The sequence below is a fragment of the Sus scrofa genome, chromosome 6, assembly GCF_000003025.6.
Source record: "Sus scrofa isolate TJ Tabasco breed Duroc chromosome 6, Sscrofa11.1, whole genome shotgun sequence".
In the NCBI taxonomy this organism is placed as follows: Eukaryota; Metazoa; Chordata; class Mammalia; order Artiodactyla; family Suidae; genus Sus; species Sus scrofa.
The window spans coordinates 4635851-4656191 of record NC_010448.4 but is presented as its reverse complement, the minus strand read 5'-3'; the positions used below and the strand labels follow the sequence as shown (position 1 = coordinate 4656191).

The 20341-nt window shown below is 60.2% G+C and overlaps 2 protein-coding genes across 2 annotated transcripts in view; both read left to right on the top strand.

The window, feature by feature from the left end:
- Positions 79–13430, top strand: OSGIN1 (oxidative stress induced growth inhibitor 1). Its single transcript, XM_021093739.1, has 6 exons — positions 79–2824; positions 6252–6355; positions 7737–7873; positions 8910–9101; positions 9327–9418; positions 12113–13430. The coding sequence occupies exons 2-6, from the start codon at positions 6289–6291 to the stop codon at positions 13059–13061; spliced, it is 1437 nt and encodes a 478-aa protein (XP_020949398.1). The 5' UTR covers positions 79–2824; positions 6252–6288; the 3' UTR covers positions 13062–13430.
- Positions 14742–20341, top strand: part of NECAB2 (N-terminal EF-hand calcium binding protein 2) — a 42699-nt gene continuing 37099 nt past the window's right edge. The window contains 2 exon segments of the mRNA XM_021093738.1: positions 14742–14993; positions 17426–17450. Of these exon segments, the coding sequence (XP_020949397.1) occupies positions 14769–14993; positions 17426–17450 (250 nt within the window). The 5' untranslated portion in view covers positions 14742–14768.

Below are 20341 nucleotides of genomic sequence, written 5' to 3'. Positions count from 1 at the left end.
ATCCCAGATATTGGGTGGGACACACTCAAAGTTTATTCCTTGATTACCTGAAATTCAAAGTTACCGGGTGCCTTTTTTTTTTTTTTTTTTTTTCCTGCACCTGCAACCCTACTTTCAGGCTCACACTTCAGGGGCTGAACAGCTATGTGAAGTCATGGCAGAGAAGGAGACAGGCCAGGTCTAGAGGAGTCAAGGTACCTGGTGGAGCCCACGAGAGCCGGTCCCCCAGAATTACCTGCAAAGACCCATCTCGCTCCTTGTCTCCCTGTGGCGCCTCTAACCTTAACCCCTGGGTCTGCCTGTGACATTATCGGTCTCTGTCTCAGTCGAGCTTTCTGGAAGCCACTCAACACATTTTATTTCTGATAATCAGCTGTCAGGTAAACAAGCGAGGGGGAAGAAAGTCCATATCTCGCCCACGATTCTCCCGTATCAGCAACTTTTCCAAATCGAGAAAAGGGGTCAGGGCCGATGGGGGCGGTGGCGCAGGGTGGGAAGAAGGACCGGCCCGCTTCAGAAATGAGGGTCCCTGAAGCCCATCTCCTTCCAGGCTCTTCCTCCCACTCTGAGCCTCAGCCTCGCCCCGCTCCATGAGCTCCTAGAGTGTCTGTGCCTCAGTTTGCAAACTCCCCCCACCCCACAACCAGGAAGTGGAGACAGTCGGGGTGGGGGGCGCAGCTGGGAAAGCTACACCTGCGCCAGAGAGACATCCCCGGGCAGCCACGCTCCCCAGCTGCTCCGGGTGTGTATGTGCAAACCCCCGGCTAGGTCCTGGTCTGTCGCAGGGTGCACCTCAGAGCGTCAGGAAGCTTTGGTAATAAGGCTGTGACTGGCCCAGAGGCCCAGAGAGGTATGCCAACGGCCCAAGGTCACACAGCACACCTGCAGCACAGCTTGAAGCCAGCCAGGGAGCTGAGCCCCCCCGCCCCCAGCAATAGGCTTCCTGCTGGCACCTGCATGTTGTGAAACAGTCATAGGGCTGCCTAGGACCTCAGGAGGAAAGTGCTATGAGTGCTGTCTCTCCTGGGTTAAGGGAGGCCCTGGGAGGGCAGTGACTCGCCCAAGCCTATCCAGCCCCCAAAGCAGCCCTTGCTCACTATGCCACGCTGGGCGAAGCCCAGTCTGGACCAGTCACCTGATTGGTGGGGCTGGGTGCCCCAGGGTCTCCCTCCTCACCCTAGCTCCTCATACTGCCCCCAAACCCTTGTCACCAGCCTTTCAGCCTCCCCCACCCCCAACTCCAGGTCCCAGCAGCTCTCGCATCTTCAGAGCCACCTTTGGCCAGGGCCCCACCCCCTGTTCCTCAAGGGGCCCTGCAGTCAGGCCAGGTCCCCGCCCTCCCGTGCATATTCTGGGACAGGGCCCTTGTGCCCTGGGGCCACCAGGGCCAGAACTAGGAGACAGACATCACCTCGGGCACAAACTGCAAGGGGCAGCAAAACACTCCCTAATCAAGGCCCTTAGTGTGTTCATATAATGTTTTTAAAAATCAAAATGCCCCAAATCCAGGATGAACAAAATATCAAAGTTTTAAATCAAGACAGCTTCAGTATTCTGATTTTTCTTTTTGCATCAGGCTCTAGTCCAGCTCTGCGTGGCATGGTTATGGATCCCACCTTTGAAATGGTAACATGCTTATATCTTGGATTTTTGCCATTCATTTTTTTTTTCTCATTTGCATCAAAATATTGTTTTCTTGGTCACGGTGTTTTGGGCATCTCCTTAAGTTTTGCACACAAGGTGAATGTCTCGCTGGCCTCACCCTCGTCCTGGCCCTGATGGGACCGCTCCTAGCAACTGCCCCCAGCCCCCGCCTCGCCCTGCCCCGCCCCGCCCCCACCAGCCACAAGGCAGGGCTGGCAGGAAGTAAGTCCCCAGGCAAGAGAGGAGCCTGGGAGGGACAGTCACATCCATATTGAAGTAACAGCTTAAAAGGCACGGAGGTTTAGGGGCGGAGGACCGACCAAGCGCCCTCCTTTCCTTTCCTTCCTGAGGACCTACTATGTGCCCAGCGCTGTCGCAGACACGGACTAAAGCAGACACACCTACACTTCCCGGCCACCCAGAACCCTGGTATAGGGAGAGAGCGACAATAAAATAATAAGAAATGGCACCAGGCGCGGTGCGCATTGCCACACGCTAGAGAGGAAAATTAACGGCGCAAAGACAGGAACCAGGGAGCAGGCTTCATGTTTTAGACTTGGTCACCAAGAACCACATCATCGAAACCACATCCACCCAGGAGAGGAAGCTGTAACGTACGCCCGTAGCCCATTTTTCAGATGAGGAAACTGAGGCAGGCTGCTCCGGAAGTGGCTGAGCTGGGATCAGGGGGCATGTTATGGGGGGGCGGGGGCCGGTAGAGAGGGGAGACACCTGTAGAACCAGATGGAATGAGGGCCGGGACTTCTTTCTCCACTTCAAGGGGCCGCCTTGATTGCGTGCTGGGCAGGACGGTCCCGCCTCCAGAAGGGGAAAGGCTCAGCGGGGCCACCCACGGGCCCCTGCCTGGGGTGGCGGTGGGGGCGGAGGGCGCTTTAAGTCCGTCCCCAGGGCTGGCAACGTGACCTCCTGCCTTCCAGAAGGGCAAGTTCATTCATCCAGGAGCCCCTGCTGACTCACGCTTATGAAAGTGATTTTCTGGCCCCGCCCACCGCCCGCCTCTTCCCAGGCCCTGAAATACCCTGGCTTCCCAGCCTCCTACAGCCTCTTGGATCCCCACGGGGTACTGAGCGTCCTGCTCCCTCGGCCCTCGCCGTGACCCCTGGTTCTCCTAGTGCCTGACTCAGCCAAGCTCCCCGGTGTCCTCGATCCCCCTAATAAGGTGAGTGGCCCGGGCGAGGCATGGGGGCGGGAGAAGGTGGCCCATCACGGCAGGGGCCGGGAGCCAGGCAGGAGGCCCCCAGGCGGTCTTGGGGGCGGCCCACTGGCTCCCCCGGCCGGCACGGTCGCCCTCCCACCCCGGTCCCTCCTCCACCCGTCCTGGCCATGCGCATCTCCAGGTGCCCGGCACCCTCCGCTGCCCTGCTCGAGTACACCCCAGCCCACGTGACGCTGCTCTTGGTAGGAAAGAGAGGTGTGGCCAGCCTGGGCAGGCTGCCCGGCGCCCGAGGCCACTGGGTCCCGCTGGCAGACTGGGTACTGGCCTCGGTCCTCGCCTCTCCTGCTCTCAGGCGGCAGAGCCCCCAGGCACCTGGGACCTGGCGTCTCGCAGGAGGGTTGAGGGTGCCGGGAATGCGGAGTGGGGTCCCAGGGGTCCGGGGAACCAGATGCGGGAGGCTCCGGAGGGAGGTGAGGGCTCATCCTGGTGACTAATGGCAGGTGGCACTGGGGCTGAGGGAGCAGCCTCTCATCCTCCCCTGTCGTACAGTGTTCCTCCGCCAGGTATCTCGGGGCAGGAGTTGGGCTTGGGGGCGTGGCCTCCCGACATTCCTGAGAAAGACACCTGCTCCCTCCTGACCCGGGTCCTTCCCTCTGGGCAAAAGGGATGGGAGGGTTGTCATTAAAGTGAAATGAGCAAAAAAGCCACCAGGCATGCTCAATAAATGTAGCCCCGCAGCTGTCCCGAGTCTTAGAGCAGCTTTAAGCTTTCACAACCCTGGAACCAGCAATGCCACAAATTCCAAAGAAACATCCTTCCAAGGTGCGATCATTCCCATTCCTTTTAAAGCTCATTTGTGTGTGAATTTGAATGAGTTTTTAATGTGAACTGTTTCTCCCTCGCGTTTGCCGTCTTCCACCAGAGGGACTCCAACCTAGAGTTCACATTAAAAACTGACCGTTCCCACTCCACAAAACTAAAAGCGTGAAAGAAATAGGAAGTTAAACTTCCAAATGAAATTTGGCAGCGTGCGTTCTTGTACGAAGATTTGATAGCTTTAAGTCTCAGGTCTCTGCATCACTGCACAGGAAGTGATCTCTCAGGTCAGCCTCCGGGTGGTGACCTCATGTGTGTGGCATCCAGAAGCTTCTGGCAGTGAGCACTGGGCTTGGAGTCCAAAAAAGCCCTGGGGGTCAGTGGGGCCCCTCTGCCTCCTGGAACAGTGAAAAGGGGGCAGTGGTTTCTGATTCCTTGTCCACCAGTGCCCTCCTTACTCCGTGGGAGGATTCAAAGGGACAAGAGAGGTGAAGGACCCTGGCATGGGTACCAGGGGTGGGTTGGCACGCTCAAGGGCGGCGGAGGTTGGGGGGGTGCCTATGGGGAGTCTAGGTAGTCGCAGCCCTCAGGGACCAAACTCTGGTTTCATTATTCACCGGCTCTGTGACCTCGGGGGCATGGTTTCACTTCCCTGATCCTCAGTTTTCCCATCTGTAAAGTGGGTTCCATGAAGATTAAAGGAGCTGAGGCCTGGGGGCGTTTAGCAAACACAGCACAGGCGTCCTGCTGCCGCCTGTCCTGGGGACAGTGAGGGAGAGGCGTGCAGGGCCCTGGGCTGTTTGAAGGGAGCAGCGGAAGTGTTCTGGGAGCCACAAGCCCTCTTCCCCAGAGCTGTGAGAAGCTCGCTGGGCCTCAGTTTCCCCATCTGTAATATGGGAGAGATTGTGAGACTATTGTAACCACCCAGTTAGCACAGATGAAATGATTTAAGGCGCATGAAGTGTTTTGAGCCTGCCTGGCACCTAGCCAGCTTCCAAAGAAGTAGGGACATGTTTGTCATTTCTGGTGTTGTCATCAGTCGCCCCAGAATCCTCTCTCCAGGCAAACGATGTGGCCCCTGCAGGCATCCAGGCATGGAGAAGGCCACACTATCCCTGACCTTCACCCTCGGAGCCTCCCTCTCCTCTCCTGCCAGACGGAGGTGACATCACCCACCTCCCAGGCTGCCTGGGAGGCCACAGTGCTGTCACTTAGACGCAAGCTTCTCTCCTTGCAAAGTGTAAAGGGCAGTGGGAAGACCCGTTGTTGCTGTGGCAGTGACACCCCGTCCTCTCGCTGGCCTCTCTGAGCAGCTGTCCCTTGTCCATCTGCTCGGGACCTGCCCGCCTGGTGTTGCTGTCACTCTGCATACATCAGAGGTCATGTGCTGGCCTTGGCTGTGTCTCATCAGCCTGTTCAAGGTTTTCTAAAAATGTGAGTTAGCTGCCCCCTTTTCCAACTCAGAGAATTCAGATAAAAAGCCAGCTTTCCACCTCTCTGGGAGAATTCTGAGGGCCAGCAGCCCTGGTCCCCTATCCCTGGCTGCCCCTGGGGTTCCATCCCCTGTGCCCCCACACACCCTTTTACTTGCTGTTGGCCCGGGTCTCCCTAGGGACAGGCCGAGGGGTGCATTCAGGCAAAAACGGCTGCATGACATTGAGCAACTTGTGCAACTTCTCCAAGCCCCAGTTTACACACCTGTGAAGTGGGATAACAGCCCCAAGGTGCTTTCTGCATCGTCAGTGTGAGGAGGATGGGAGAAAAAAAAGATGGCAAGTTCCTGGGCCGTAGGAAGTATAAATGCTCACCCATTCCTCACTCTCAGTGCAGATGTTGCTTTGTGGCCCTCGGGAGGGCAAGCTGCAGGACAGTGGGTGAGGTCGGTGCACCTATTAGCTGGGTTTGGGTGTGTGTGTGTATACAGAAGGTGGGTCTGCACCTTCCGTGTGTGTGTGTGTGTGTGTGTGTGTGTGTGTGTTTAGAAGGTGGGTCTGCACCTTCCTCGTGTGTGTGAGCCTGTGGCCAGCAGGTGGCGCTGGTGCTCCAGAGACGAGCTGGTTTAGCGGCATTTCTCTCCCAACCAAGGGGCTTAGGCTTCTGCGGATTCCCCTCGGTGGCCTGTTCTAGCCCAGCCCTGGAGCAGGCAGGGAGCTCTCTGGTCTTTTCCCAGAGGCACATTTGCTCCAGGCAGGGGGCGTCACGTGCAGCCCCTCAGTGTGGCCTCCTTCCAACAACCCTACAGGATAGAGACATTATCTCCACTTTACAGATGGGGAAACTGAGACCCAGAGAGGTCTGGGAATGGGCCCATTGTCACCAGCTCAGAGGCGCCTCTCCAGGGCCAGGTCCACCAAAGACCTGAGGGTTGGACTGTGAGGTGGAGGTGGCAGCCGTCACCCAAGTGCTAGGCAGGGCTTGCCCACAGTGGGTGACCAGGCCAGGGGAGAGAACCCTGCATAACTGGGCCCATTTCGAATGCAGCGGGTGTGAGAGGGGAGTGTCATCCTGGTGACTGAGGGAGGACCTTGGACTTGGTCCCGAAGGCCACCCTGCAGCTGGAAAGCTCCCGTGTGACACCCAGGCTCACCGAGTGGCTCCTCCACCCCTTCCCCAGGTCGGCTGCCAGCCCTAAGGCTCTGCCAGCCACGGCCATGAGCAACTGGAGGAAGGACCACCTCGGTGCCAGCAGCTCGGAGCCCCTCCCGGTCGTCATCATTGGTGAGTGCCGCCTAGGGTGGGGGAGGGGCTGCACTGAGCCCCGAGGGTCAGAGGTCAGGAGTGGGCAAGGCCACGGGTGTTCACCATGCGTCCGGTGCTGCGCATAACGATTTAGCAAACATTCCACATGGTCCTTCCCGGAACCCGTGAGGCAAGAGCAGAGTGACTTGCAGAGGTTGCCCAGCCAGGGCGAGGGGGGCCTGGTGCAAAGCCTGCGCTGTCCCATGCTTTCCCTGTGCCCGGGTTGCCGAGTGACAGGGACACAGCCAAAGCAGGGGGTCCTGCAAAAGATGGGGGACGGGTGGCCCCTCCCTCCAGGCAAGGGGCAGGTTGAACCACATGAAATGGCCATTTTTGTAAGTGAAAAACATTGGAGGAGTTTCCTGGTGGCTCAGTGGGTTAAGGATCTAGCATTGTCACTGCTGTGGCTCTGCTTCCTGCAGTGGCGCAGGTTCGACCCCTGGCCCGGGAGCTTCCACATGCTGCAGGCACAGCCAAAACAACCAACCAACTACAACACTAACAAACAAAACAGCTGAGCCTGTGCATTTCATATGGTTCATCCTGTTGTCCACGTGTAAGAAAGTCTCAGAACAGCACACGATAAGGAGAGAAAAGACAGATAAAAAGAGAGGGAAAAGACAGATAAGAAGTGATGTCATGAGCTTAATTGCCCAAGAAGTGCCACTGATAAGCGAGGCAATCATCCAGACCTTGAGGCAGGCAGCCCGACAGAGGGCTTTGCACCCCTCCGGAGCACCCCGGCCCCCAAGCTAGTCCCCCAGAGCATGTAGCCGCCTGTGGCTCTAACAGTTTTGCACACCTGTTTGACTGAACACACCGTCAGTGCTGGAGGACTGGACTAGTTCTTAGTAATCTCAGGATCTCCATCAAACTGCTGTGTGACCACAGACAAGTCACTCAACCTCTCTGTGCCCCAGCTTCCTCAAGGAGAAAAGGTAGCATGCGCCTGGCTGAAATCATTGGGAAAGCTCCGTGGGTTAATGCCAGCGCTTCAGGGCTTCAGAGGGGCCTGGTACAGGAGCAGGGGCTGTCGGTTTCTCATCATTTTGTTATTATTAAAATGACTTCACACAAAGCTTGACACATAGTAAGCACTCGGGAAAGGTCGGTGGTTGTTTCCAAAGTAGTACTGTTCTAGAGCCCCTGGCCCTGGTGGGCTCTCGGCAACTCTCCCTTAGTTTGTTACCAGTTGTTTTCATGCCTGGCACATGCGAAGGGCTTAATACATGTTTTATTTTTATTTTTGTGAGTGAATGAGACACGGAGACCCAAGCCCTGGCTGGCGGTGGTCTCTCACACCCTAAAACGCTGCCCTCTGACCCCGCCCTCTCCCCAAAATGCGGCCCTCTCCCCCCAGGCAACGGTCCCTCGGGCATCTGCCTGTCCTACCTGCTCTCAGGCTATACCCCCTACGTGAAGCCGGATGCTGTCCACCCTCACCCTCTGCTGCAGAGGAAACTCAGCGAGGCGCCAGGGGTCTCCATCACGGACCAGGTGAGCCAGAGCTCCTGGCAAGGCGGGAGGGAGACCCACCTGCCCAAGGCTAAGCTCAAAGGGATGCATTTGCGAGACACGAGACCAAATGTGTGAGAGGCCACGGAACCAAAGGCAGAAGCTGGACAAAGAGAAATCAGAGCTGTCTTTTAAGACTTACAAATACAGGGAGTTCCTATCGTGGTGCAGCACAAACGAATCCTACTAGCATCCATGAGGATGCGGGTTCGATCCCTGGCCTCGCTCAGTGGGTTAAGGATCCAGTGTTGCTGTGAGCTGTGGTGTGTGTCGAAGATGTGGATTGGATCCCATTTGCTCTGGCTGTGGTGTAGACTGGTGGCTACAGCTCCCATTAGACCCCTGGCCCCCTGGGAACCTCCATATGCTATGGATTTGGCCCTAAAAAGACCAAAAAAAAAAAACACACACTTACAAATACACACCAGCCTGACCTCTGCAAAACTAGTGATTCTAAACCCGAGCGGTGGTAGCACAGGCTCAGAGGGTCGAGGCCAGGGATGCCGTAAAATTTCCTCCAACACAGGACAGCCCCACCACAGAGAATTAACCAGCCCAACTGCCAGTGGTGCCAAAGCCGAGAACCCCTGCCCAAGAGGGCTTACCAACCTGTCCCCATGCCCTTGGCTTCCAGGAGGCCACTCATCGTCCACCTCCCCCTCAGACTGCATCTATCCCCCGGTCCCCTCCCATGGTCAAGCTGGTGAGGAAGTAAGCCCACGTTTGGTCTAGATGGGCATTTTTCAAAATGCCTTCTACAGGACACCAGCTCCTCAGAATAACTGGCAGAGAAAAATGTTCCTACTCCAGTATAGCTGAGAGACACTGGGTTTGGTGAAATTATACATACATGACAGCTGCAGGACTTGTCAGTGCCTTTAGTTTGCTGCCATGTGTTATCTCCTTCTGAAAGGCAGCATTTCCCAAGCTTATCTGGCACTTTGATATTGTGGGAAGGTCACTTTCCTTTGGCGGCCCCTCTGACTTGTGTCCACACCCCACCACCACCCTGTGCCAGGACCTGGATTATCTGTCCGAAGGCCTTGAAGGCCGGAGTCAAAGCCCAGTGGCCCTGCTCTTTGACGCCCTCCTGCGCCCAGACACAGACTTTGGGGGAAACACGGAGTCTGTCCTCACCTGGAAGTACCAGAAGGAGCGAGCCATCCCCCACCTGGTCCTGGGCCGGAACCTGCCTGGGGGTGCCTGGCATGTGAGTGGGGACTTGGGCCGAATCGACAGGTCGACTTAGGTAGATGTAACTGGGGTGAGGACTCCCCCATTCCCTGCCTTTCCCTCCTCTCCTCCCCCCGCCCCCCCCCCCGCCCTGCTCCCTTCCCTGACAGCCCCAGCTAAGGGCCCCCACCCCTGACGCCCTCTAGCCCTGAGTGGGTTGGGGGCCAGCCAAGGCCTTGACATTGGTCTGCTTTCCTCCCAGTCCATTGAAGGCTCCATGGTGACCCTGAGCCAAGGCCAGTGGATGGGGCTCCCAGACCTGCAGGTCAAGGACTGGATGTGCAGGAAGCGAAGGTAAGGCCTCCTTGGGAAGCCCAAGGGGGGCAGGGAAGACCCAGGCCCGCCCCTGACATTGAACCTGGGATCCAGAGGTAAAGGGGCTTTGAGCTCATCTAGCCTCCCCCTTCCTGCTACTCCGGGGGCAGCTGAGGCTGGGCCCAGGGAAGGGACTCACCCGAGACCACGCGGCAAGAGCAGCAGAACTGGCTTCTCCAGAACTCCCTGCCCAGTGCTTCTGCCACACAACCTCCCTGTGGCCTCCCAGGCTCTAAGAGGGGGTGACAGCCGGCCTTGTCCCCCACACCCTGCCCAGGCTCCCGTCCTCGGCCTCCCACTTATTCTGGCTTGGAACAGTCTCTTTTTTCCTAGGTCAGCTAATAGGATCAACTTTTTTTTTTGGTCTTTTTGCCTTTTCTAGGGCTGCACCATGGCACCTGGAGGTTCCCAGGCTAGGGGGCTAATCAGAGCTGTAGCCACCGGCCTACACCACAGCCACAGCAACGTGGGACCTAAGCTGAGTCTGCGACCTACACCACAGCTCACAGCAATGCCGGATCCTTAACCCACTGAGCAAGGCCAGGGATCGAACCCGCCGCCTCATGGTTCCTAGTCGGATTCATTAACCACTGAGCCATGACGGGAACTCCAACTTTTTTCTTTCAATGTTTTTGTGTTAGAAACTAACTATACTGTAGAAAGCTGAAAATTAGAAAAGAAAGACAAGTGACCCCAAGGCCACACTTGTACTCAGTGCTGCCACACCTCTTCCTGCCCGGCTTCCTGCTGCGTGATGACCACACTGCAGCCCCAGAGGCAGTGGCATCACTGGCCGGTGAATGCCAGCCCCGGCTCGGCCGGGGGCGCAGGGTGGAAAGTTGCCCGGGGTCAGGGCAGAGGGCCGCCACCTGGGCAGCGTTCCCTCCACCCTGGGGGCCCTGACGGGGCTTGTCCCCGCACCCCGTAGGCAGTCGGCTTCTACAACTCAGTTTCCGCCTCTCCAGGGCTTACTGTCTGTCCTTTGACACAAAGACTGTCCCTGCAGACTTGGCAGGAAGACACTGAGGTTTGTGTGGCGAGGTATTGACAGGAACGTCTCTTGCAGACGTACCTTTTCTCTCCTGCTCTTAAAATGTAACAGTGCATCGCAGGATCACACAGTGGTCGCACCCGTCCTTTCGCACGGCCATGGAATGTTCCAGAGGGAGGGCAGGCATCTCCACGGAGTGACTCCTACATGCCAGGCCTTGTGCCGAGGAGGTCGAAGCCGGGACAGGCGTGCTCTCTGCCCATGAGTGGTCCCTCTGCCCAGTCACGGCGTTGTCATTCCTTTCAGCGCTCCGTTATTACAAATAACCCCATGCCACAGCTGCTTAGCACAGCCTTTTACAAACAATTTTCAGAGTTCCTGTCGTGGCTCAGAGGAAACGAACCCAACTAGGATCCATGAGGACATGGGTTCGATCCCTGGCCTCGCTCAGGGGGTTAGGGATCCAGCGTGGCTGTGAGCTGTGGTGTAGGCCACAGATACGGCTCAGATCTGGCCTTGCTGTGGCTGTGGCTGTGGCCAGCAGCTGCAGCTCCGATTGGACCCCTAGCCTGGGAACCTCCATATGCCGCAGGTGTGGCCCTAAAAAGCAAAAAAAATAAAAACAATTTTCACTATAACAGAGGAGGGAAGTGACTGAGGCCGCAGCCAACATGAGTCCTCAGCTCCCGTTTCAGCGGCAGACTGCCGAGGCGGGCTGGCTGCAGGGGCCTCAGGGATGCGGTCCAAGCTCACGCTGATGTTGCGGGTCGTGTGCGCTGCGTGTCACAAAGGATTCTCTTTAAGTGAGTTAATCCTTAACAATGTGTCCACAAGTCGGGGAACGTAACTCACCTAAGATCACGTGGTAGATCCAGGGAGGAGCTGAGAGAATGTCACAGTCTGCGCCTCACCCCGACAACGCTGGCCCTAGCGGTGGCCCTGGAAAGAGTGGCGCAATAGCAATAGTAACGACAACAACAGTAACAGTGACATGATAGTAATAATAATAGTCGCTGCTGTTACTCTGTCTGCTACGAGTGTGCTCAGTGCTTTACCAGGAGTATTCTTTAACCAATTTGTTTACTGAAATATAGGCACGTATAGAAAAATACACGATCTTGGAGTTCCCGTCTGGCTCAGTGGTTAACAATCCGACTAGGAACCATGAGGTTGCGGGTTCGATCCCTGGCCTCGATCAGTGGGTTCAGGATCCGGCGTTGCTGTGAGCTGTGGTGTGGGTCGCAGACGCGGCTCAGATCCCGCGTGGCTGTGGCTCTGGTGTAGGCCGGCGGCTACAGCTCCGATTCAACCCCTAGCCTATGCCGCGGGAGCGGCCCAAGAAATAGCAAAAAGACAAAAAAAAAAAAAAAAAAAAAGAATACGACTATACGACTTAGTCCTTAGAGGGGACAGTACTGGCTGACCCTTCGGTCGCTTATGGTCCTGTTCTACTCTAAACCATTCAGCCACACTCTGAACCTCACCCTATTCAGCTCCGTTTTCCCGAAGGGGAGCCTGAGGGTCTGAGGGGACAAACCGCGCGACCAAAGCCCTGTGCCTGCCGGTGGGGCAGCCCCCGTCTAGCTCCGGGCCTGACCCAGCCCCTCTGCCCGATAACCCCGAGTCTACTCCCACCAAGTCCCCTCTCTGACACTCACACCCTGCCCCCGTCCTTCCCCCAGAGGTCTCCGCAACAGCCGGGCCACGGCGGGGGACATCGCTCATTACTACAGGGACTATGTGATCAAGAAGGGCCTGAGCCACAACTTCGTGTCCCGCGCCGTGGTCACGGCCGTGGACTGGGGGATGCCCGAGCCGAGCGGCCCCGGGACCCAGGACCCCAGCCCCCTCTTCCAGGTGCGCGGCTTCGTGACCGCCGAGGACCAGAGCCAACAGCCCTTCTCCCTGTGTGCCCGCAACGTGGTCCTGGCCACAGGCACATCTGACAGCCCAGCCCGGCTGGGCATCCCCGGAGAGGCCTTGCCCTTCGTCCACCATCACCTGTCAGCCCTGGAGGCGGCCACGCGGGCAGGCAAGGTGACCCCATCCTCGGACCCCGTCCTCATCATCGGGGCGGGGCTGTCTGCGGCCGACGCGGTCCTCTACGCCCGCCACTACAACGTCCCCGTGATCCACGCCTTCCGCCGGCCTGTGGACGACCCGGGCCTGGTGTTCAACCAGCTGCCCAAGATGCTGTACCCCGAGTACCACAAGGTGCACCAGATGATGCGGGAGCAGTCCATCCTGTCGCCCAGCCCCTACGAGGGCTACTGCAGCCTCCCCGAGCACCAGCTGCTGCGCTTCAAGGAGGACCGCCAGGCTGTGTTCCGGAACCCCCAGGGCCTCCAGAAGGTCTTTGGCGTTTCCCTGGTGCTGGTCCTCATTGGCTCCCACCCCGATCTGTCCTTCCTCCCGGGGGCCGGGGCTGACCTCGCCATGGACCCCGACCAGCCCCTGAGCGCCAAGAGGAACCCCATTGACGTGGACCCCTTCACCTACCAGAGCACCCACCAGGAGGGCCTGTATGCCATGGGGCCGCTGGCCGGGGACAACTTTGTGCGGTTCGTGCAGGGTGGCGCCCTGGCTGTGGCCAGCTCCCTGCTGAGCAAGGAGGGCAGGAAGCCGCCCTAGCACCTGGCCTGACGTCCTCGCACCCACGCCCTAAAGTGGAGGGAAGATCCCCACGGCTCTCCTAGACAGAGAGCCGGGCCCAGGATGCCCCAGTGATGGAAGGGGGACCTCTCCTGGCAGGGGACAGGAGTGGCCATGAGCCCACGCTACAGGCCTCTCAGATGAAGCGTGGGGAAACCACAGCTGCCCAGCCTGAGGCCAGGGTGGGAACAGTGACCGCAGGCCAGGGTAGGCCTAGACCTGTAACTGGGGGTAAAAGCTGGCAGTGTGAGCTGGGACCACCGAGACCAGCTGAGCGCCGAGCCAGGAGGACTCTGGGCCCCACTCTTTCCAGAATCGGGTCCTGAATAAAACCAGCAACTGCTTCCACGCCTGTGTCTTGAGGATTCTGTGCTTGGGGAGGCCAGGTGCCTGGGATCCTGCTCTGGGAGCCAGGAGCGGGAGTGGCGGGGAGAAGCACGGGGCCATGTGGGAAGAGGTCCTGGGCCAGGGGGTTGGGGGGACAACGGCCGGATGGTGCCCCAAGTGGAAGGCCCGCTGAGTGGGAGCAGAGCACAACAGTCAGGAAAGGGTGTGTTGAAGGAATGGGTGCTGGGGAGGCTCTCCCAGCCCCCTCCCACCCCTCCCACTCTCGCTTCCAGCCGCACAGTCAGTCTCCTTTCGGTGGGTCCATCCTATTCCCCACACGTGTATCTGCCACAGGACCTTTGCATAGGGTGATCTCCAGTCAGACGCACTTTGCTCTCCTCCCTTTAACTCCTCTTCCTTCCACTCTCACAGCTTAAGGACCGCTTCCTTTAGGAAGCCGCTTCTGACACATACCGCTCCAAGGCCTTAAGCAAATCTGCATCTCAAAGCCCAAGGTGCCACCTCTTCCTAGCAGTTCGGCTTTAATTGTTCATTTATTTCTGGAATCATTCCAGATTCTGGTTCCTCGATGTGAGCGCCAGAAGACTAAGAACCTCCTCTGTTTTCCCTATTCTCAGAAGCCAGTGTCCAAACCTAGCTCTTTTAATCCTTTGGGTTAGTGGGCGGCGGATGGAGGGAAGAATGCTAGAAGTGGGAGGGGAAGAGGGTGACGGGGGTGAAGATTGGTTCTGGTCGTTGCATGAAGGGCGAAGGAGGTCTGAGGGGGCGTGCCCGGGCGTGGCGGGAAAGAGTGGGTACCAGCGGAGTGGCGGAGGAGGCCCCCGTGCGTGGGCGCTGATCCCCGGAGCGGGAGCCGGCAGAGGGCGCTCTGGGCTCGCCGGACACCGCGCTCCGGCCCCTGAGGTGGGGGGGGCACCTTCGGGAGGGAGGGCAGCTGCAGACTTTGGGGGGCTGCCCCCCGGGCACACCCCTGCAGCCAGACCCCCACGACCCCGCCCCTGCTGAGCAACCCCTTCGGCGGCCGGACCGGGGTCCAGCCCCCAGACCCCGCGCCCACACGGGCAGCACCTCGCCCGCCGCGCCCGGCCGCCGAGGGTAGGGGCGGTGACCACCGGGCACGTGGCTCGGGGTCCGGGCGGAGCGGCCCCCCCCCGCTCCAGTCCCCCGGCGCCGGCCCGTCCCCGCGTGGCCGCGGCCGCGGGGGCCGAGGGAGGGAGGGCGGGGCGCGCGGGCGGCGCCGGCGGCGCCGGGGAGAGGGTCGCGTGGGGGCGGACCGCGGACCGGGCGGGGGTCGGCGGGCTTCCGGGCGGCGGCGGCGGCGGCGGCGGGCGCGGCGCGATGTGCGAGCGGGCGGCGCGCCTGTGCAGGGCCGGCGCGCACAGGCTGCTTCGGGAGCCGCCGCCGCAGGGCCGGGCGCTGGGCGGGCTGCTGCGCTGGGTGGGAGCCAGGATGGGCGAGCCCCGGGCGCCGCTGGCCCCCGACGTCCCCGCCGCCCCCGCCGCGGACCCCGGCCCCGGCCCGAGCCCCGCCTCGCCACGCGGGGGCACCGCCGTCATCCTGGACGTGAGTACGCAGCGGCCGGGACCCCAGGGACCCCGGGACCCCTCCTCCCACGGCGGCGACCCCGACGCCGCCCTCCTCCGGACCCGCGGGACCCCCTTCTCCCAGAGCAAGACCCCCGGCCCACATCCCTCGGCTCGGCGGCCCGAAGCAGGACCCGCACCGGCCCTTCCGCGTCCCAGAGCTTTGCTCCCAGCCCCTCGGCGTCCCGGCCGGTCTCCAAGCCGGTCCAGTCTCGTCTCTGGACCGGGAGAACCCCCTCTTCTCCCACCCCTCCTTCCACTTCTCGGGATCCCCACCTGTCTGAGCCAGGACCCGGAAACCCCGCGACCACCGCCCCCCTACTTCTGTCCTGGCCAAACCCTCATCTTTTCCGCAGCCCCGCGCGTGACCCTTTGCGCCCATCCCTTCCCGAGACGGGAGCCCCTGACCGCCTCCAGCCCGGATCCCCGCGGCAGTCGCTACTTTTCTGGGACCCTCTCCCCCGCCCACCCAACCCCTAGTAGCTCTGGCCCCACCTTTCCCATCCTGGCTCTAGACTCTAAGCGCTTGCCTTCTCATCCCCAAATACCCTTTTGGCCCGGGCACCGCCTCTTGAAAAGCGAAGCCCCCTCCCATCTATCTTCTCTCCTTTCAGCGGAGCTGGCACCATCCTCCGTCTGCCCTGAGCCTGGACCGCTCTGGGCACCCCCACTCCTCTCTCAGCCCCTTCCATCCTTCCTTCCCTTCCCCACCCTCCCTCTCCTCCCTTCCCATCCCTTCTTGGGACCCAAAGTACCCCACCTCACCCTTCCACCCGCACCCCACTGTGAGCGGGAGATTCTTCAGGGTGGGTGGCTGCTGGGGTGGGAGCCATCCCCCGGGGAGTGCAGGGAGGAGGCGGAGGGGGCCTTGCCCCCCAGGTGACAGCATGGTGCTGGGGTGTGCATGTCCCACTGAGAGCCCTGTGTGGCAGGTGACTTGGGGATGGGGTGCCGGGTGCGGGCATCATGGGTTTCTGGGAGAGGTGTGTCGTGTATGTGCGTGTGGACCACACATCCCTGTGAGCGTGGGGGAGCGTGGCTTTTCCTTCTCCTTCCCTTCCTCCTAGAGCCCATAACGGGCTTGGGACGAGGGGGCTGGGCAGGAAAGGGGCGTCTGTGCTCTGACTGCCTGTAGGTCCAGTTTCCCCAAACACACGCTCACACACAGCCTGAATGCACCTGCACAGCGGTGCCCTCCCTCTCTCAAAGCCCCAGCACCGTTCACAGCTGGAAGCCCTGGGCTGCCCTCCTGGTTCTCGCAGGACAGGAGGTGGGCTCCAGAGTCCTCCAAGCTGGTCATCGGTCGGCTCTGCGTCTCTGTTTCCTCATCTGTGAAATGGGGTGACGAGCGGGTGTGAGGGGGCACATCGCGTGGTGGTGTCACTCACTTGTTTAACACCCCTGCCTGCGCAGGCGGAAAGGGGGACCCAACCTCCAGGAACCTTGCGGTCAGGAGCTGGTGTGTGGGCTGCTCAGGCTGGGGTCCTGATCACTGCTCCCCTTTCTGCCCCAGCCTCGGTGGCTCCACCCAGTGCTCCGGACTCAGGGTTCAGCTAAGGGAAGGGGGATGTTTGAGAAGCCTTCCTGAGCTGCCACTTCAGTTTGTCACAGCCCCAGGTGCCTGATAAGGGATGCTGCCGGTTGCTTGGAGGGACTGGGAGGGGCCGGGAAATGTGTCCCTGAAGGCATGATGGTCACACACTGCGGGCGGGTGGTGGCTCCCCTCCTCCTTCCATCAGCAAGGCTTACCTTGTCCCAAAACACCAGGAGGAGGAGTTACCTGGTCTCAGCTGAGGCTGGAGGGGGATTGCCCCCCCCACCTCCCCTGAGGGAGTAAGAACCTTGCACCTGCACCTGGATCCAGCTCCTGGCTGCCTGCTCCTACCCACTTCCTCACCCCCTCCCCAGATAATTCAGTCCCGCCCTGAGTGGTCCAGGCTTCCAGGCTCCCTTAGCAGACACCTCTGTTCAGACTTAACCCAACCTCCCTGGAGAAAACCTGGCTTCCTAGGGTAGTGGCTGCATCCATGGGGCAGGAATTCTGCGTGTATGTGACCGAGTGTCCCCCAGTGGGTGCAGCGCGTGGACCCTTGGCTCTGGAAGCACTCCCGCAAGCATGTGATGGGTGTGCGCCTGTGTCCGTGCGCATGTGTGCGTGTGTCAGCCCGGCTGTGGGCAGGCTGGCGGCACAGAGGGAGGGTGGGCGGCTGCTTCCGTGTGGGTGTTGGCGGGGAGGGCCTCTGCCTGCAACACCCTCCCCGCCCCTGGATCCCAGCAGGGGTCTCGTCCCCAGGAAGGGAGGAGGGGCCCAGGTTCCCCCAGCCCACCGGGGGGTGGAGCTGTCAGAAGCCAATGGAGGGTGCCCCCCCCGGGGGGGGGGGGCTACGCTGACTTGACCTCTCTTCTCTGCAGATTTTCCGCCGTGCGGACAAAAATGGTGAGTTTCCTCCCCAGGCTGTCCCACATGAAGACCTGGCTCCTTCTGGTTGGGAGAGCGGGCCTCGGAGGGTGCCTCTGCTCCGTGCCTCTTATCTTACGACGGGACTCCCATAGTTCCTCTTAGTAGGGATGCCATGTAGACTCCGTGAGCAGGTGTCTGTGATGCCAGGGGACCTGCTCAGCGTGCTTTAACCTCGTGCAGTGGGGCTGGCCCAGAGCAGCCCAGGCCGGGGCCCAGAAAGCCGCCAGCCTCTCTCCAGGCCCTTCCTAGGCCCTGGCACACTTCCTCCTCACAGCCACCTGATAGAGTTGGTGATGTGGCCCCTGTTCTTTCAACTCTGTTGTGGCCCAGAGAGGTTCAGTGACTTGCCCAGGGTCACCCAGCTGCTTGAAGGCAGGCTTTATGGACCCCCCCCTGGAAGCTTTTCCGCAGGTCATGCAGCCTCCCCAGCAAGGTGAACCACAGTCGTTGTGGCCAGTGAATTCAGGACGTGCCACTCCTGACCTCCTAGAGATGCTCCACCCTTGACCTTCCAGGGAGGCCAAAGGGTGACAGGGCTTCCTGAGACCCACCTGAGCCTGTGGCCACAGAGAGCATTCCAGCTTTTGTATAAATACCATGGTCATTTTTCTCGGGCCTGAAGCAGCTCTCCGTGGACTGTAACCAAGGCACGTTCCTTCTCCAGGCCTCAGTTTCGCCATCTGTAAAGTGGCGCGATAACACTTACCCTGTCTACTTCCCCGGGCTGTGGGGAAAACGCAGCGAGGAGACGTGGGTGGCAGACTTTTCAAAAGAGAGGCAGGCGGTGCTCAGAGTTTATTTGTTCCTTCCTTGAGAAGATACTGCATATCAAGGCCCGTGCTGGTGGGGATGGGAACAGGGGTGTGGGCTGGAGGTCAAGAGGCCAGCGCCCACCCGGCCCCGCACCCCTCCCTCCTGCCCTGGGAGTTGCTTTGACCTGTCCCTGCTTGGTGATGGGGGAAAACAGGAGACCTTGGGGCACAGGTCTGGGCTGCCAGCCAGGACCCAGGGGTCTCCACATCTCACCCCCTCCCCGGATGTGACAATGGCCCCTCTCAGGCCTCTTGGGACACAGGACCTCAGCAGCAGCTCCGTAGCAGCAAGGAGGAAGGAGAGGGATGCGGTGGGGACTTCGGCGGCACTTGAGACGTTGTCATGGCCTCGTGGCTGGACCACACTCGAGATTTGAGAAGGGGTTTGGGGGCTGGATCCCTGCCACCAGCTTCTCATGACCTTCAGTGTGAGGCCGGCTGTGCTGGCCACGGTCCTTGGCAGACTGAGGTTTTACATTTAGGGACTTGGGCTTGTCCCCGTCCTCATGAGCCCCGTTCCGAGCACAGAGTAGGTCCTCAGTAAGTGGTTGCTGGCTTACAGGAGACGGACTCACCCACTGCTGGGAGTGCGGCCGTGTGCGCCTGGCTCTGCGGCTCCACTCGTGCTTTGGGGGGGGTGAGTGTGTGTCTGGGGGTTGGAATGGCCCTCTCTGTAACTACTGCTGTGCATACCGAGGGTGTGTGTGTGTGTCAGTGTGTGTCTGTGTGGGTGGGTATCGCCCTTCAAACAGAGATGGGGTTCATCCTCATTGCTTGTGCCCCCCAAATCAGAGGCCCCCTGAGCACAGCTGGAGGGACCCTTGACGTGACTTCTGCGGCCTCTGCAGCGGCCGAGCCCGCTCCTCCCCCTGGGACCTTAAAGTCAATGCCCATGAGGGGCTGTCACCAGGGTTCGTGGGGACATGAGGCCTGTTCCCAGAAAGCTTCCCGGGGCTGGTGAGAAGGAGGCAGCCCCCCTCGGCCTTTTGCCCCAGGGACTGCCTGGGCACACTACGGCCTCAGCCACCCACCAGCTGTGTGACCTCAGCCCAGTCACCGCGCTCTCAGGGCCCGTGTCCCCAGCTGCAGGTGGGGAAAATCCTCCTGGCACCCCAACTCTGGGCACCGTCGTGGGGACACGGGGACGGGGTGGGGCTCTGGTCTTGGCAGCTGCTGGGGGGAGTCAGCACACCCTCCCAGCAGCTGATGCGTCTGAGAGCCTCGTAAACAGGCCTTGATCTGTTAATAAGTTCGAGTCCCACCCCGCGTTTCACGAGGGTTTCCCAGCTGGGGGGGACCGCCTGCGGCCATGGAGCATCCATTAGGCACCAAGACGTTACTCGACCTCCTCGTTCGTGGATGCTCCATGGGCTCCTGGTGGGAGAAGGAGAGTCACCCCCATTTCAGAGGTGACAGGATCTAGGGTCCCAGAGGACAAGCAGATGATGGCAGACCCTCACTTGAGGGCAGGGCAGGCAGTTCTGATGAGCCCAGCACAGTCTACACGCGCACCTCTGTCCACACCTGCTCCCACTCCCTCGCCCTCACAGCGTGTGCAGACAGAGATGGGCACGGCGGGCGTGCAAGCACAAACGCATGTTTAACACAGGTGGGTGCTGGCTGTGCCCCGGGCGCCCACAACAGAGAGAGGCTCTGGGGTGGAGGAGGGGCGTGCAGGGTCGCCCTGGGCCTCAGGTTGGAGCTTTTGCGATCCCAGAGCAAGGACAGGGGCAGCTCCCAGGACAGAGGTCTCTTCCTGGAGGTGGAGACCGGGCGTGAGCCCCCAGGGAAAGTGGGCAGCCTGCCTGGCAGCCTGGCCTCTGGAGCCCAGAAGGGTGTGTGGCTGCCCGCGGAGGGGTGAGTGCCAGACTGCATTGCTCTCCAGGGGACAGGGACACTGGCAGACTCCTGGCATTTGAAAGGTCACTTCAGCTGAGGCTGAACTCGTGCTAATGAGCAAGGACACCAGCAAACGGCCCACCCCGCCACCCCGGGTCCCGAAGGGGCCAGGCCCGCTTGCTTCTCTTAATTAGACAGAGGCGGGGGCAGGTGCTG